General features: G+C 40.7%; 1 protein-coding gene across 2 annotated transcripts in view; it reads left to right on the top strand.

The window, feature by feature from the left end:
- LOC110962996 (rho guanine nucleotide exchange factor 2-like) overlaps nucleotides 1-15,726 on the top strand; it is a 40,805-nt gene that overhangs the window by 3,158 nt on the left and 21,921 nt on the right. The window contains exons 2-6 of one of the 2 annotated variants that reach the window (XM_022211156.2): nucleotides 4,476-4,638; nucleotides 8,986-9,053; nucleotides 10,795-10,843; nucleotides 11,125-11,257; nucleotides 11,463-11,572. In XM_022211156.2, coding sequence (XP_022066848.1) covers nucleotides 4,476-4,638; nucleotides 8,986-9,053; nucleotides 10,795-10,843; nucleotides 11,125-11,257; nucleotides 11,463-11,572 — 523 coding nt within the window. The remainder of the gene's footprint in view (nucleotides 1-4,475; nucleotides 4,639-8,985; nucleotides 9,054-10,794; nucleotides 10,844-11,124; nucleotides 11,258-11,462; nucleotides 11,573-15,726) is intronic. The other variant, XM_022211164.2, reaches the window with a different exon arrangement.

The following is a 15,726-nucleotide window of genomic DNA, read 5'->3' on the forward strand; positions in this document are numbered from 1 at the left end:
TATTCGCCGCTGCCCCCCCGCAAACAAATTCTGTCTGGCAGACTTCAAGCCAGAACAGGTTTTAACACACTCATGGCGTAGTGAAAGAATATGTGTTTGAACTGAAAGATTCAGTGAAAACTGAGGAAAGTTTGAGGCAGTTGGATGGTAACATGGATGAGGTGAGCCACACATCCATGTATTAAATGTATTAGTCTAGGCAGGACACAAGATCAAGCCCTCTGTCAGTCCCAGTACATCAACTAATAGCTGCTGATTTTAGTGTCGGCCCAAATCAGCTGATAAATCAGCTGATAAATCAGCTGATTCCCAGTTACACATGTAAGTATCAAATCTCACACAGAGTGTGCTATTTTAGCTTCCTGTTCCTCTGCGCAGCCCTCCTCCACCCAGCTTCTCCTTTTCATATTGTGTATGACTTAATAAATGCTATGTTTGTTACTATTCATGCTTGCTCTAGGGGTCTTTGCTTCTGCTGTACTTGCCCCAGGCTTTCCAAGTACACATGTGGAAGGACAAAGAGGGTGTAGAACACAGTCATACTAAATATAAATTACTGAAGTTGTTTTCTCTGAATAAAATGGTCGTCTCAAGATGCTTATATAAAGTGTTGGAAAAATTGGAAATAAAAGGTGGTAAACGGTGTGTACCACGTGGCAAAGGCCATGTTTTCATAGCAGAGTGATGACCCTTCACCAGTCCACCATGTGTCCTTGTCTATTCTTTAGCATAAGCTAGATGAGAGTCATCAGCTAATGAGCTGCACCTGGGCTCAGTCGCTCTGCTATGTAAAACCGCCGTCATTGTCAGTGTCTCTCTCTGACAGAAGGTGCCCTTCTCTAGGGGAAAACCAGCAGCATGCTTTTTGATTTTATGGTTTGATGGACTGTTGGTTTGTTTTTGGTTAAAACAAATATATTCTAAATCACCACACCATTGTTGTCTCTCTGGTTTGTCACAGTTTTGAGCCTGACGGTAACAAATGGGGGCTGATCCATGTTGTACTTGATCCAGTTAACACTTGTGTAACTCCACTGGGTGATAACTATTGTGAGGGAGGACAGATTTCTGTGAATGAATACAGGTGCACGGTGGTTGTAATGTCAGTGAGTGGCAATGTGTGTGGCCCGTTTACGCAATGTTTTGTGAAGAACTGTGCAGTCTGGTTGTTAGGAAATATGAATAAATGTGGAAAGTGTTTTCCGAAGTTAAAGTCAGCAGGTGTTGTCTGTAAAATAATTCTGTAATTTCCTCAGAGGACAATATTTGTGTTACTAGGCTGTGTGATGCTGGTGATTGTGTGTCGCTGAGTTCTGTTTTTTCCTGTGGCTAAGCTACACAGTTGTAGCTGTGGACAGAACATGGTTGGAACAGTTGTCTCAGGGGCATGTATGTGGATGCAGGTGGGGTTGCTGTTTCTTGGTTGCCTCTTTGGCAGAGTTCTGACAGACAGCTGCTGTAGCAGTGGTGTTTTTCTGAAAGCTGAGTAAGGTGCAATCTGATTTCTTAACCTTTATGTCTGCAAAGATTTTTTTATATTTATAATTTTTTGAATGACACATTTTGAAACAGGCAATGATTAAAGGGTCTCTGACACATAGTGCTTTGATCGTACTTTGAAAGAAAGAATGTGTATATATTTTATGAATATGACCAGTAATGGGAATAATGTTGTTAAAATAAACAGCGTTACTTTTTTCAATAACGGGTAATCTAACTAATTACTATTTCCATCGTTACAATGCCGTTCCCATTACCGACAACTAAATGGGGCGCATTATAAACTAAAGCTACTCATTGTCTTTTATTTTTATTTTTTGGTGAGGGAGGAGGAGACAACCGCATAAATGATGATAATTGGCTAAGGCAGAGTGATCTTTCACAGTAAGTCAATCAGAGGCAGTTTTTTAGTTTATACACAAACATGCAGACTGCAGTCCCACAAACCCAAACTAGCAGAGGTAAGCTGCAGTAGTGGTGAGTCTAGGAGGGAAAGTTGGCATTTTTAAAGTGGAAGCACAGGAACTACTTGATTCTCCTTCAGGTAAAAAGCGAGAACGAACATGTGATGCGTAAATTATGTGCTGGGGTGAAGTGTTTGTCCATGTCTGTTGTAAGCAACTCTAATCTAACGAAGCATCTCTTAGCGGCACACACTTCACAAAGCTAGTGCTCCATACACAAAACTAGTGGCCAAAAATATTGATGTTGACACTGTTGATGATGATAGCAGGCCAAATGTGGCAAACATGAGTTTCATTAACAAATGAGAACACGGAGCCACGCCGTCCAAGCAGCTAAAGCTGGATTTTTCTGCTCTAACTTCACAAAAACTTGTGACACAGGCTGATTTAAATGTAATAGTTGGCAGGTATGTTGTTGAGAACATGCTCCCATTATCAACAGTTGACTCAGACTCCTTCAGAGCCCTCATTGGCAAAATACCAGGGAGAGCAGGTGCTGGTGCGCCATGCATAAAAACATTTTCTAAATACATGGATGCCGAGTATGCCAAATGAATCCTGAGCTCATAAGGGGATTTGAAGTATTAGAATATATACCTCTATGCAACTGGCTTGTGAAACCTGCTTTTAAAAAATAAAATTCTGAGACATATTTTTTATGAAAAAGAATAACACAAAAGTTACTTTATCTGGTAACTAGTAACGTTTATAGTGGAGTAATTCTGATACTAACTCAGATACTTTTTGGGAGAAATAACTATAACTAATTTTTTTAAAGTAATGTGCCCAACACTGGATATGACTATGAGGAGTGACATTGTATTTACATTGTATGTAGATCTCTACTCCAGTGGAGCAGTCAATCAGTTTCTAACAGAGAACCATGGTCTCAATTATTATCATCACAGAAGGGCTGTGGCTGCAGCAGTTGTGGAACCAAAAACTCAAATCTGCAAGAAATTCAGGAAGGCTATGGAGAAGGACTTTTGGTGAGCCTTGTTCTGGCAAACCATTCGCAACCTCAGGTGGTTAGCCACAGAAGCTAATTTTAGACTCGGATTGGGGATATCGTTAAACAGTGGAAGACGCACCTTGAGAATCTCCTAAACCCTAACAACACATCCTCTAGCGAGGAGACAAAGTCTGAAGACTTGGGGGAAGCTTATACTCATGGCAGAGGTTATTGATGTAGTCAAGAAGCTCCTCAGTGGCAAGGCACCAGAAGCAGAGGAGATTTGCCCTGAAATGCTGAAGGCTCTGGACATAGTTAGGCTGTCTTGGCTAACATGCCTTTTCACTGTCACACAGAATTCGGGGACAGTGCCTTTGGAGTGCCAGACCAGGTTGGTGGTTCTTATTTTCAAAATGGGGGATGGAAGAGTTTGCTCCAATTATTGGGGTATTCTCAATCTCTCAGAGAAAGTTTACTTCAGATTGCTGTAAAGAAGGCTCCATCTGATTGTCGAACCTCAGATCCAGGTTACAGTGGACCACCTCTTTACCCTTGCAAAGTTGCTGAAGGGGTCATGGGAGTTTCAAGCAAGTATTAAGCACACAAATGTGGCTTTTTCTGTCAGGTGACATTTTTAAGACAAAATAGCTCTTGCACTTGTAGAACTGGGGGCTGCACAGTGGTATAGTGGTTCGCACTTTCACCTTGCAGCAAGAAGATCCCGGGTTCAAATCCCGGCCTGGGCCTGGGATCTTTCTGCATGGAGTTTGCATGTTCTCCCTGTGGATGCGTGGGTTTTCTCTGGGGACTCCGGCTTCCTCCCACAGCCAAAAAATATGCTGAGGTCAATTGATCACTCTAAATTGCCCGTAGGTATGAATGTGAGAGTGATTGTTTGTCTGTATATGTAGCCCTGCGACAGACTGGCGACCTGTTCAGGGTATTCCTGCCTTCGCCCGAGTCAGCTGGGATAGGCTCCAGCACCCCCCGCGACCCTAGTGAGGATGAAGCGGTGTATAGAGAATGGATGGATGGACATGTAGAACTGAAAATTGCAGCAAAACAGAATCTGATCTATTTTCACCTTGGGATAAACTGGGATTTTGAATTTTTTATTTATTTCTTTATTTTTTAACGGTTGGTGGTACTAAAGGCAACCAATGACAAGTTTGGAGGTTTTGTATGTGTACCATCTCTGCAATTGCTTCTGTCCTTAATAGATAGGAGAGTAAATTCTGGGGTCTCAACCTGCCTTCCAACCAAAAATGATCATGGCTCCATTCAGGTGTACTGTCTTTTTTGTACATTTTGTTAGCTTCCTTTGTGAATAACACACCAGAATGTGGCACTTCATTAATGAATTGTTCATTTTTTTCCTAGAGTCCAGAGAGCAAAAATTTGTGCACATGTAGTGACTATGGTGCTGAGAGACATCAATAAACAGATACCCTGAATAAGTTGCGTTTTCTCTTTGTGAACCTGAATACTCTTTGCTGTGATTTGTGACATTAACAAATATACAAGTCTTTCACATTCTGTTTCTAATTGTTTTTTTACAGAACAAAGAGAGAGAGCGCATGAGGGAGCGAGAGAAAGCTGCGAGGGAGAGGGAGGCCCGCTACAGCAATGGTCACCTCTTCACTTCGCTGACAGTGTCAGGAACGACACTCTGTTCAGCATGCAACAAAAGTATTACTGCAAAAGAAGCACTCAGCTGCCCTAGTAAGTAAGACAGTTCAGTTAGTCCGCTTCTCCATCTACATATAGTGAGACACAAGTATAGTTAAACATCCCCTTCCATTGTCAGTTTCGACAATCAATAAATTAAATAAATGCCGTCATATTTTATGGGGACAAAGAAAAGTCTGCACACTGCTCTGCCCCAAAGGTAGTTCATTAAAAATTGCTGTGCATTTTCTGCAATGTTTCATTCAGTAAGATTGTCTTCATGCACTTTTTGTAGCATTAAAATTATTTCCAAATTTCAATTCCTATACATCTCTATACAATGACATTCAAATACAGGTGATCATGTCAGAAAAATGTGTCTTTAAGACAATTAGAATTAGGCACTGGTTAATCACATATGTGAACAATTAACACGTGACACTAAATTGTAACCTTTCTGAGACAAATATATCAACACTGTAGACATACAGCTGTGAACAAAAGTTTCCATGCACTTTTAACAGATTTCTAGTGCCTCTTACAACTCTGAAATTTATATGATGGAATGAACCACATGATCTTTGTCACAAAAATCAATCATGCATTTTGGTTCTCTCATATATTTATTACAAGTCTCCTGGAAATATGACAACATTTCAGTAATCAGGTTTGGTGATGTAAAAACTGTGGTGATCAAATTTTCTTCGTGGCATGAATTCTTACCTTCTTCTGTGTGATTATAATCAGGGGTGAAAGTAAGCCGGAACGGTCCGGTACTGCGTACCGGCAAAAAACCTGGTGGCGGTACGCACCGGGAAAAAAATCCGGTGATGGTACGTCGCTTTTCCACCGGCACGCCGTCCGGCTGCCTGCTATCGACCGTTCACTCAGCAGTACGTGAGTGCGCATGTGTGTCTACTTTCCCTAGCATAGCGACTGCTATGGCCAATAGCAGCCAATGACAAGTAGATGTGCTTGATTTATTGCACTGGGACATTTCCCACAACTCGTCAATAGACGTCAACGAGCACCGCTTGCGCCGGGACGGGGCGAGCAGTAAATTGCACCTGAAATTCCACAGGTTCTTGTGATTGGCTGAAAAACGGAGAGAAACACTACAAAACAGTCAAAAAAAATTTTTTTCAAAGTAATAATGCAGAGGAAAATAACCTCTTTGATTAAAAGAAAAGACAGGGACACTGAAGATGGGTTACCACAGAAAATCAGAAACTAACTACTACTACTATAACTATTTTAGGCCTCTGTGGAAAATCTTTTAGGTGATGTGTTATGATGTTCAGTTCCATTTTGAGTGTTTGCTCGTGACCTCATGTCTGTTCTTAGAGCCTTGTATTCTGGATGTTTATCAGTGTTTCAATTAAAGCAAAAAGTTTACCGTATTTTCAAGTGTTATTAATTCCTACCTATTCCATTGGCCTACAGTAAAATATCAATATGTTTTTATTTGTTTGTGTTTTAACTTTGCTATTTTAAAATGCATGAAGTTAGAGCGAGATGAGGGTTTTGGTAATAGCACCGGCAAGAATTTAAAACTACTTTCACCCCTGATTATAATTGATTACAGTTGTTGACTTATCTTAGCCCATTTACAGTAAATGGGGCCAGTTTGATGTAGTCATCACACTCAGGTACAAACACCAAGATAGGAAAGTCTAAGGGGGTCAGCACACATCTGAATAAATAAATTACTGACTTAAACAAGTCAGAAAAGCTGCTTAGAGTAATTTCAGTGCAGTCATTCATGTGGTTTGCTATGACATGACATGAATTTGCACTATATAAATGAAAGTGAATTGAACTGAGATGAATTGTTTGTAAGTATAGTGCATGGTAGAGTTTTTTTATTTCAGAAGAAAACACAAACTATGACCTGCTGCTGTGAGACAGTTATTCAGGATGGTCAAGAATGAACCAAGAATCACAAAAGACAGATCTGCAATGAATTAGAAGCTCCTGGAAAGCAGGTGTAAGTGTCCACAGTCAAGAAGCAGCTGCATAAGAAGCAAGCCCTTCCTCCAGAATAGGCACATGAAGACTTGACTGGTGTTTTCTGCTGATCATAGGGACAAAAAAAGACCTGGAGAAAAGCCCTTTTCTCAGATGAAACAAAAATTGAGCTATTTGATCATAAATATCTTTGGAAGAGAGAAGGTGAGGCCTTTAATCACAAGAACAACATAGGTAGTATATAATAGTAGTATGATGTGATACTTTTATGTTCTACGGCTGTTTTGCTGCCAGTGGAACTGGTGCTTTAATGCAATAATGAATAAGGAGGGTTGTTAAAAAACATTAACGCCCAAACATACATCAGAACATTAGAAATGTGCAGAAATGAGTAAATAAAGCTAAAATTTGGGGTTTTGATGGGCCTCCCCAAAACTGACCTAAGCCCAATCAAGATTTTGTGGACTATGCTGAAGAAACAAGTCTGTGTCAGAAGTCCAACAAATTTAGTTGAACTCCACCAATTCTTGTTAGAGCAGTGGTACAACCACAAGCTTGTGAATGGTTGCCAAAAGTGCCTAGTTGAGGTGAAAATGGCCAAGGGACATTTAACCAAATACTGGCATTGCTGTATATATATTTTTGACACAGCAGTTGGATGTGTTTAAATGATTCCATCATAGATAATTAAAAGTTATGGTATCATTGGAAACTCAAGACTGCCATGACATACATGGTCTTTACAAGTGTGTGTACACTTTTGTTCACAAATACACTTTGTCCAGTCCAGTTTATGACGTTGGTCTTGAATGCCAAGTTTATTGGAATGTCAATGCAACACAAAGCAAAAGAATCAGGTCTGACTGAAAACTCTGATCAAACAGTTTCTTCAATGATCATGAGAATAAATTTACTTTTTATTTCAAAACACTTGTTCAGAAAAAATTCAAAAGTTGGTTTTCATTAACTTTCATACCTGACTGAGAAGGTATAAAAACTATACAACAAGAACAAAAGAACTGATAGACAGCCTTATCCAAATTGAACAGTCAGTCTGTCAGAATTAATTATCTTGCTTTGTGTTCTGTTGGGAATAAACCTGGAAAATAAACTTGGCCTCCATGACCAAAGTCAAAAGCTGGACTACGTAAAGTTATGACAAAAGTTAACTTACTAAAAATTGCCTCTACCTGTATTCTGTATGTTTTGATCTGTGTTATTGTGACATCCAAGTACAAATGGTTGAGAAAATATCCCTGGCTTCTGCATAACTATGTTTCTGTTAATGTGTCAATGTGCTAAAAACGTGCTGAAAGTGGATTTACAAGCCTTTTTTTTTAAAGATCTCTGAAAATATAGTTTATGATCAAAAAATCAAGCAAATTAGAGATGGTCAAGTAGAGGGCCCCCAGTGATTTAGTAATTCACTTCTAATCATTTTTACAAAGCTTATAAATTAATAGCTAAATCAAGACTACTGAATAAATGATTGACTATTCTGTCTAAATGGGTTACACATTGATTATTGACACATTCATTAGCGTGAGTCTATGGATAGAAATAATTTCCTTTTTGTTTGCTAATGTCAAGCAATGTTCTTATTAGGGGAAATGAACTTTAGGTGTGTGGTGAAATGGCTCTACGTGAATGTCTGAGTGTGTGCATTTGTGATTATGGGCCAACCTACGATTGGTGGTACCTTGGGGACCCATCAATCTACTCTGCATTGCCCTTACTATATCTACACACTGTTTGCATCTTACTCAGCAGCTATATATGCAGTATATTTAATGCAGCCACCCCTAACAAACAAACAAACTGATTAAAAAAGCTGGCTCTATAGTTCTAATCAGATTGAACACATTGGAGGATGAGGTGGAGAGACAGACACTTAGAAAGATGGAGGCCATTCTGACAAACATGGAACATCCACTTCACATCTGCCTCAATGAACAACAAAACATCGGTGGACGGCTCCTATCCCTGCGCTGCAGGACTGAAAGATTCAGGATCTGTCAATCTTTCTTGCCATCAGCAATCAGACTGTTTAATTCAAAATCAAAAAGATAAGACCAAACAATTGAATTTCCCTTCGGGGATCAATAAAGTCATTCTATTCTATTTTATTCTATTCTAGACACCCCTCTAACCCTTTCTGACTTTGACCCTCTCAACCCAGCTGGCCAGCCCCCCATATGAGCCAGGTTGTACTCAAGGTTCCTTCCTGTTAAAAGGAAGTTTTTTCTTGCCATGGTCGTCTTAGGGCTTCCTCTGGGGACTCAGGCAAATTGGTTCTGTAAAGCGTCTTTAGACAATCTGAACTGAAATTCTAAATAAATGTAAATAAAATTTAATTGAATTGGATGAGCAAGTTGATTTGGGTGACTTAACTGGTCTTTATATCTAATCTTAACTCGTGTCTTTATTTTCCAGCATGCAATGTTACCATCCACAACCGATGTCGAGACACTTTGCCAAACTGTGTCAAAATGAAACAACGGGTAAGACCACACCAATCATCATGATGCTAAGTATTTAAACTTGTTATTAATGAGCGTTTTATTCACAAATATATATTTAGTAAGATTCCATTTGTTCTGTTTCAAAATGATCTAAATGATGAATCATAGATAGTTACTCAGAATCTTTAATAGTCATGATATTTTTCTTCTAAAAGTCCCTTTACTGCACAGTGAGACAAAAGTGGGTAATTAGAAGAAAAAATATGCTTAAAGTTTTGATCATCAGTCAGAAATCGTGACCTAAGATCTCACTGTAAGACTTATCCACTGGCAGATTTGGAGCTTCAGTACCCAGAGATTTGGCAAAATGTAGGGTTTTTTTTATTAAATCTTCATGAATTTGGCACAATGTGACTGCAGCGACCAGCCATGTTTACAAAGCAACAGAACAGGAAATTAAACATGGTCCAGCAAAAAATGTTGCATTTAAAAAGTGCAGTATATATGTATATGTGTGTGTGTGTGTGTGTGTGTGTGTGTGTGTGTGTGTGTGTGTGTGTGTGTGTGTGTGTGTGTGTGTGTGTGTGTGTGTGTGTGTGTGTGTGTGAGTGAAACGTTTAATATCTTTCGAAGTGAAAATGTATCATACTCAAGACTCAAAACACGTAAAGTAATATATTTCAAGTGTTTTTGTTTAAATATAATGATTACAGCTTATAGCTCAAAGAAATCAAAATCAAGAATCTCAAAATATTAGAACATTTTACTTTGAGTCCGTCAGTATAGATCCTGAGTGTTTTTCAGTTTAGTCCAGTACATGCAACAACAGTTATGGGGAAAATTGATGACTTGAAAGTTGCCCAGAAGATGATCATGGACACCTTCCACGAAGAGGATACCCACAGAAGGTCGTTGCTGAAAAGGATGACTGTTGGCAAAGTGTTTGACTCGAACTGAAAAGTATGGTATCAAAAGATGCACATGCAACAGAGATGACCACAGCCTTGAAAGCATTGTCAAGAAATGATGATTCAAGAATGTGGGAGAGCTTCACTAGGAATAGACTGAGGCTGGTCTCAGTGCATCAAAAGTAAGCACGGACGTTTTCATGTCAGAAGTGTCTTTACTTGGGCTAAGTAGAAGGAACTAGACTGTTGCTCAGTGGCCAGAGTCCTCTTTTTAGACCAAAATAAATTTTGCATTTCCTTTGAAAATCAAGGTCCTGGAGTGTAGAGGAAGAGTGGAGAGACTGAGTCCAAGATGTTCAAAATACAGTGTGCCGTTTTCCTAAGATCAATCAAAAAAAAAACATTAACAGTACAGAAATGTCCAACTTCAACTTCACACTCAATATTTGGTTGGCGCTATTTTACCATGAATTACACCATCAATACAGCGTCCCATGCAGGAGATCAGTCTGTCACCCTGTTGAGAGGTTATTGAGGCCCAATTTGCTTTGTTTTGAGATGCACTAGTATATATTGGGAAATGGGGGGAGAAACTAGGGAAGTGACGTGTAATAAAAAAGTAGTAGATAGTTCATGCAGACATAAATCAAACTGGGGACTCCATGACCGAGGCATCTGCATGGATGTGGCATGTGTTCTCCATAAAATCCTTAAAATGTCATGAAATACTTGCTTGTAATGTTGTACAGCACTGCTACTGATGAAAACATGGAAAATTACTTCAGTTAGTGAACTATGATATGGCTAAAATGTAATGATATGCAAAAGTAGAATGTAATTTTATTTGTAATTTGTCTCTATTTTTAATAAAGCAGCAGAAGATGACCCTCATGAGGAATAATGTTACACTGCGTACCAAAAGTAAGAACCTCTGTCACACAATGTTTGAATACATAGTTCCCTCCTCCTTCCACAATACCCTTCACTCTTCCTGTTTTTCCTTCCTCTCTTAGTTATTCTAGTCTTTTTCAAAATGTTGCTCTGTTGTCACAGTCCTATTTCCCTTTCTACTTCTGTTTTTTCATCTTCTTCCCGAACATGCTGCCATTTTTTCTCTTTTACTCTACCTACATTGCAATTCTCCTTGTCACACCTCCTATTCTTGTTCTCACTTCGATGCCTGCAACTTTTTCCTTTGCCAGCCCCAGGGATGCGTGAACGTCCAACTTCAGCCATCTACCCTTCAGAAAGCTTCCGACAGACACTGTTGGGATCCCGCCGTGGTCTCTCCGGCCTCTCCCTGTCCAAGAGTGTCTCCACCAACAACATTGCAGGGTGAACCTCTCTTTCACAGGCCAACAGGGCTGATGCACTAGTATTTATTGAGACTGGTAGTACAGACAGGAAATATGTTTAAAAAACTACAATAAAATTTGGGGAATATTGCTATTCCTTTCTTTGTTTATCTTGTTTGTTTTCAGTTTGTGTCATGCTCAATAGTACATTACATATTAAAACATGTGCACTGGCTGTGTTATAGGAATCTAAATGATGACTCTCCCTTGGGGCTGCGCAGAATTCTGTCTCAGTCCACAGACTCCCTCAGCTTCAGGAACAGAGCTATGTCGGTGGAGTCACTCAATGATGATGGTATGAACACATCGAGACAATATATAATAATGGATGCCTTCTGAGTCATAGCAGTAGTCATGTGAATAATCATTATGTACTTACAAGACAGCAATGGGGTGGGGAAGTAAGAGGGAGAAAAGGATGAAGGGAAGAGGGAGGTAAAAGGAGGTCAGGTAGGGGCAGATGTATCAACTGGCAAGGGGGCCCTGACAGAGTTGAGCTGATGCGGTGTGGGGGAAAAGCTTATTCAGAGATCAACAGCGGCTCCCAGGTCGGTGGACCCCCAAGAGCCTCCTATAAGAAAAAAACTAAGAGCATCCTTAATGTAGGCCTTGAGGGTTGGAGCAGATAAAAACTGAATACACTTGAGGTCCATGGCCTTTATTAGGTGGTTTGGAACCCCTCCGCTGAAAGCTGCGTCAATACGGAAGGAGTGGCCAGAGAACATACAAGGATTCTGGATGCCATCAGGAATTGCTGGAGGAGGAATGGGGATCAGGTTGTGATGTGACCAATCTCTGAAACAAACTGAGGATTGGAAGGCAAAGCATCCTGATATTTTTCTGGTTTGTATATGATGTACTAGAGATTTGTAAAGGCTTAGGCATGAATTTAGTTTGAAGTACATGATGGGCATTGATTACCCACTTGATTGGTTTGGCTTTGTTTGAGTGAAGGTCTTCGAAGATGAGGAAGGTCAAGACACAACGCGCAGTTAAAATGATGGTGTGGGTTGAACTTGACTTGTTGGTCAATGTTGCAATGGACTGCAATGGAGTGCGTCTCAGGAATTAAGGAAAGCCAACAGAACATTGATTCTAGAGTGCTGGATAGAGGTTGAGAAATAGGACATTGGAGTGCATTGATGGCTTAGGATAGGACAGACGTTGGTGGAAGACGACCATGATTATGCTGCAGAGGATTTGTGGGAATTTTGAGTCCCAGATGGAGGTGATCAATACAAGATGGAGCTGGATGATGTAGCTACGTCGAATGATGGAAAGGGGTAACAGAATCTATTATGGAGGGAGTGAAGGGAGTCAGTGATGTCACTGTAGCAGTCGGGAAGTGCTTAGCATGAAGGAAGAACAGGTTGGAGACTGACCGCCACATGAATTGCTGCAGAGAGGCATGACTGCAGGAGAGAAACTTCAACATTTTGCTTATAAAGACAATGAAGACAAGGTTGTCAGAGTGGATGAGGTTGGATTTTCACTTGACTATTTGTGGCTCGATGAGAAGGTAGCCATAAGGATGGGTAGATTTTTAATACTACCGAAGAAGGCTGGGGAGGTTTATGAAAGAACCTGCAAGAACTCGAGATACTACAGCATGGAAACCATCATTGACCAAGAAACCCCCAAAGCTGGAAGAAGGAGCATGAGTGCAGAGCTGACCGTCACTTGAGATCTTGTTTATGTGTGATGAAAGAATGGAGCATGAGATGGGCAGGCAGCTGGTGCAGCATCAGAAGTTATACCTTACAAACTGGTCTACCTCTGTTACTGCTGCACTTTTTTCCCTTACATATGCATACCACTAATGAACAATAACTGTTATAACCTTATCCTCATGTATATAGTCTTCTTAAAGAAAATAACAAAAAAACATCTGTATATAATGTTCTCTGCATTTTTGCACTGTGTGTTTCTGATTTATTCTTGTACTGCCTTATACTTTTTCTCCTTTGGAGATGCTGTAGCGGTGAACTTTCCCCACTGTGGGATCAATAAGGCTTATCTTATCTCATCTTGTCTTATACCGAACCATCATGATGAGGAGAGAGCTGAGCTGGAATGCAAAATTTTGGATTTACCGACCAATCTACATTCCAACCCTAATCTATGGTCACAAGCTCTAGATGGTGATGGAAGAGTGAAATAGTGTGTACAAAAGGCCAAAATGAGTTTCCTCCATAGGTTTGGCAGGCAAGGTAAGAAGCTCACCATCCAGAGGGAGATTGTTGTTGAGTTGTTGCTCCTTTGCATCAAAAGGAGCCAGATGGTCTCCTGGACGAATTGTTGGCATGACTAATGGACGTATGTGCTACTGGCATCTTTGCTAGGGATTTAAACAGAAGGTTGACGGGGGTATGAACCTGGGAGAAACTGGTGACCCAGTGTCAGAAGTGTAGGTAGTGCAGTTGATGAAGTATAAAGAGGCTAGTGAAAATGGCATTTCAGTGCCAGAATGAGATCCGAATTTGCTGAATGGGATAATAGAGATGAGTCAAGCTGGTATCTTGGTGCCAGAAGGAGCCAAAACTGTTTAAGCAGGGATAGAGATGAGTGAAATTGGCATCTTTGTACTGAAATGAGATTCAAAGTTCTTGAACTGGAGGATATAGATAAGTCAAACTGGCATCTCATTGCCAGAAAGAGCCAAAGTTGTTGAAGCAGGCAAGACAGATAAGTGAAACAAGCATCTCTGTGCCAGAATGAAGGTCAGAGTTTTTGAAGTGGATGATAGAGATGAATTTAACTGGCAGCTCGGTGCCAGGAGGGGCCGAAATTGTTTAAGAAGGGGATAGAGATGGGTGAATTGACATCTCTCTGCTTGAATGAGAGTCAAAGTTGTTGAAGTGGAGGATAGATTTACGTCCCAGTGCCAGAATGAGAGTAGGAGATTGTTGATGCTGGGGTCTTCGGATTTACTTACTTCTTTGAATGGCAGTGGGCCCACAGTCTCTGGATCTTTTATTGCTGACTGAAAACTACAGCATCTTGATCAGTGAAGTGAGATGACTCGTAGATGGAAACTCTCTGAAGGCGCGTGATGTGGAAATGAATAAGTCTGGGGCTGGATAAGTTCTGAGTGTGTATTTTGGCACCGGGATGTTGATGGGAGTTGTAGAGGACATGAGTGTCAGTAACTTGGCCGTACTTTGTGACTTGTGAGGGCAAGGGGCTCAAGAGGAGGAGCAGAAAGAACAAACCTGGTGGTGTCTGGCATCCTAGTGTGTAAAAGTGGAAGGTCGTTGACTCGGGGGTAGTAGTTCGTGAAATTCATGTGGGTGGATGTGGTATGAAACAGTTGTGAGGATAGGCCAGTCAAGATTGACTGCTGCTGCAGAAGAAGTGACTGTCCAAGTACGGAATTCCTTTCCTACGATGTAACATGATTTTTGCCTTAAGTCTGAACTCACATATGCTATATTGCTGTAGGTGACACTAACACTGTGGAAAAATCATAATCTAGGACATTAAAACACTGCCACCAGAAGAGTCTGATTTACTCTTTGGAGCCATTGCCTAGCCATGGAAGGCAAGAAGTCCAAAAAAGTCAACACAAACCAAGGAACGCGAATGTAGCACAATCTAATGTGGCGTACAACCAGGATTGTAAACAAAGTCATCTTTCTCATAGTGCCGCGTGACAAAGTATTTGTCCGCTCTGTTCGCCAATTAGCTCCCGCACAAAATTTGTTTTAATGTCCCAAACACTGTACGTCGGAATTATGGAACAAGATTTTCTTAACAAATTTATGGGAGATGGCGACGTAACCACGAAACAGAGTAGGTCGAGGACGTCGTAAACTGAGGGCCTACTGTATCTGCTCTGAAGCATGTTGCAGTCGGCTAAGTTAAGACAGATAGTTTGTCCTTGTAACTCCAGTACTATTTCTCCATTCGGTCGACCCCTTGGTGCAAGAGCATAGGAATGGAAAGGCTTGTGGCTTTTGGAACAACAGCTAGTAGTGATGGTGTGAAGTCAAGATGACTGAAAGAAGAAGAACTGCTTCGAATTGCGGACATGTTAATTGAGTACATGTGGTGGCTGGGTAACCCAATCATCCTCGTTTATGAAGTATTGAAGATGAACGTGTTGAATAAGTGCAGTGGTACAGACCCCGTTGCAATGCCCCCAGTAGATGACTTCGATTAATTCTTGGAGGTGAGCTGCTGTGATAGAAGTGAGCTAGATGGAAGAATGATAGATGCCTGTGTCTCCAAGATTGAGAGCTATGTTGAGAATTAGAGCCATGTTGTGAAACTCTTCTACTATAAGCTGGCACTCTGATTCCAGCTTGTAGTTGAAGAGGACAGTAACTGGCAACCTGGTGCCGATAGCATGAGAGAGAGATAGAGCAATAGAGAAAGAGAGAGAGAGGTTGATTAAAATAAGGATGAAAGAGGGAGGAGCTTGCAGCCCAGTGTCAGACGAGAAAGAAG

The sequence above is a fragment of the Acanthochromis polyacanthus genome, chromosome 11 (genome assembly GCF_021347895.1).
Source record: "Acanthochromis polyacanthus isolate Apoly-LR-REF ecotype Palm Island chromosome 11, KAUST_Apoly_ChrSc, whole genome shotgun sequence".
In the NCBI taxonomy this organism is placed as follows: Eukaryota; Metazoa; Chordata; class Actinopteri; family Pomacentridae; genus Acanthochromis; species Acanthochromis polyacanthus.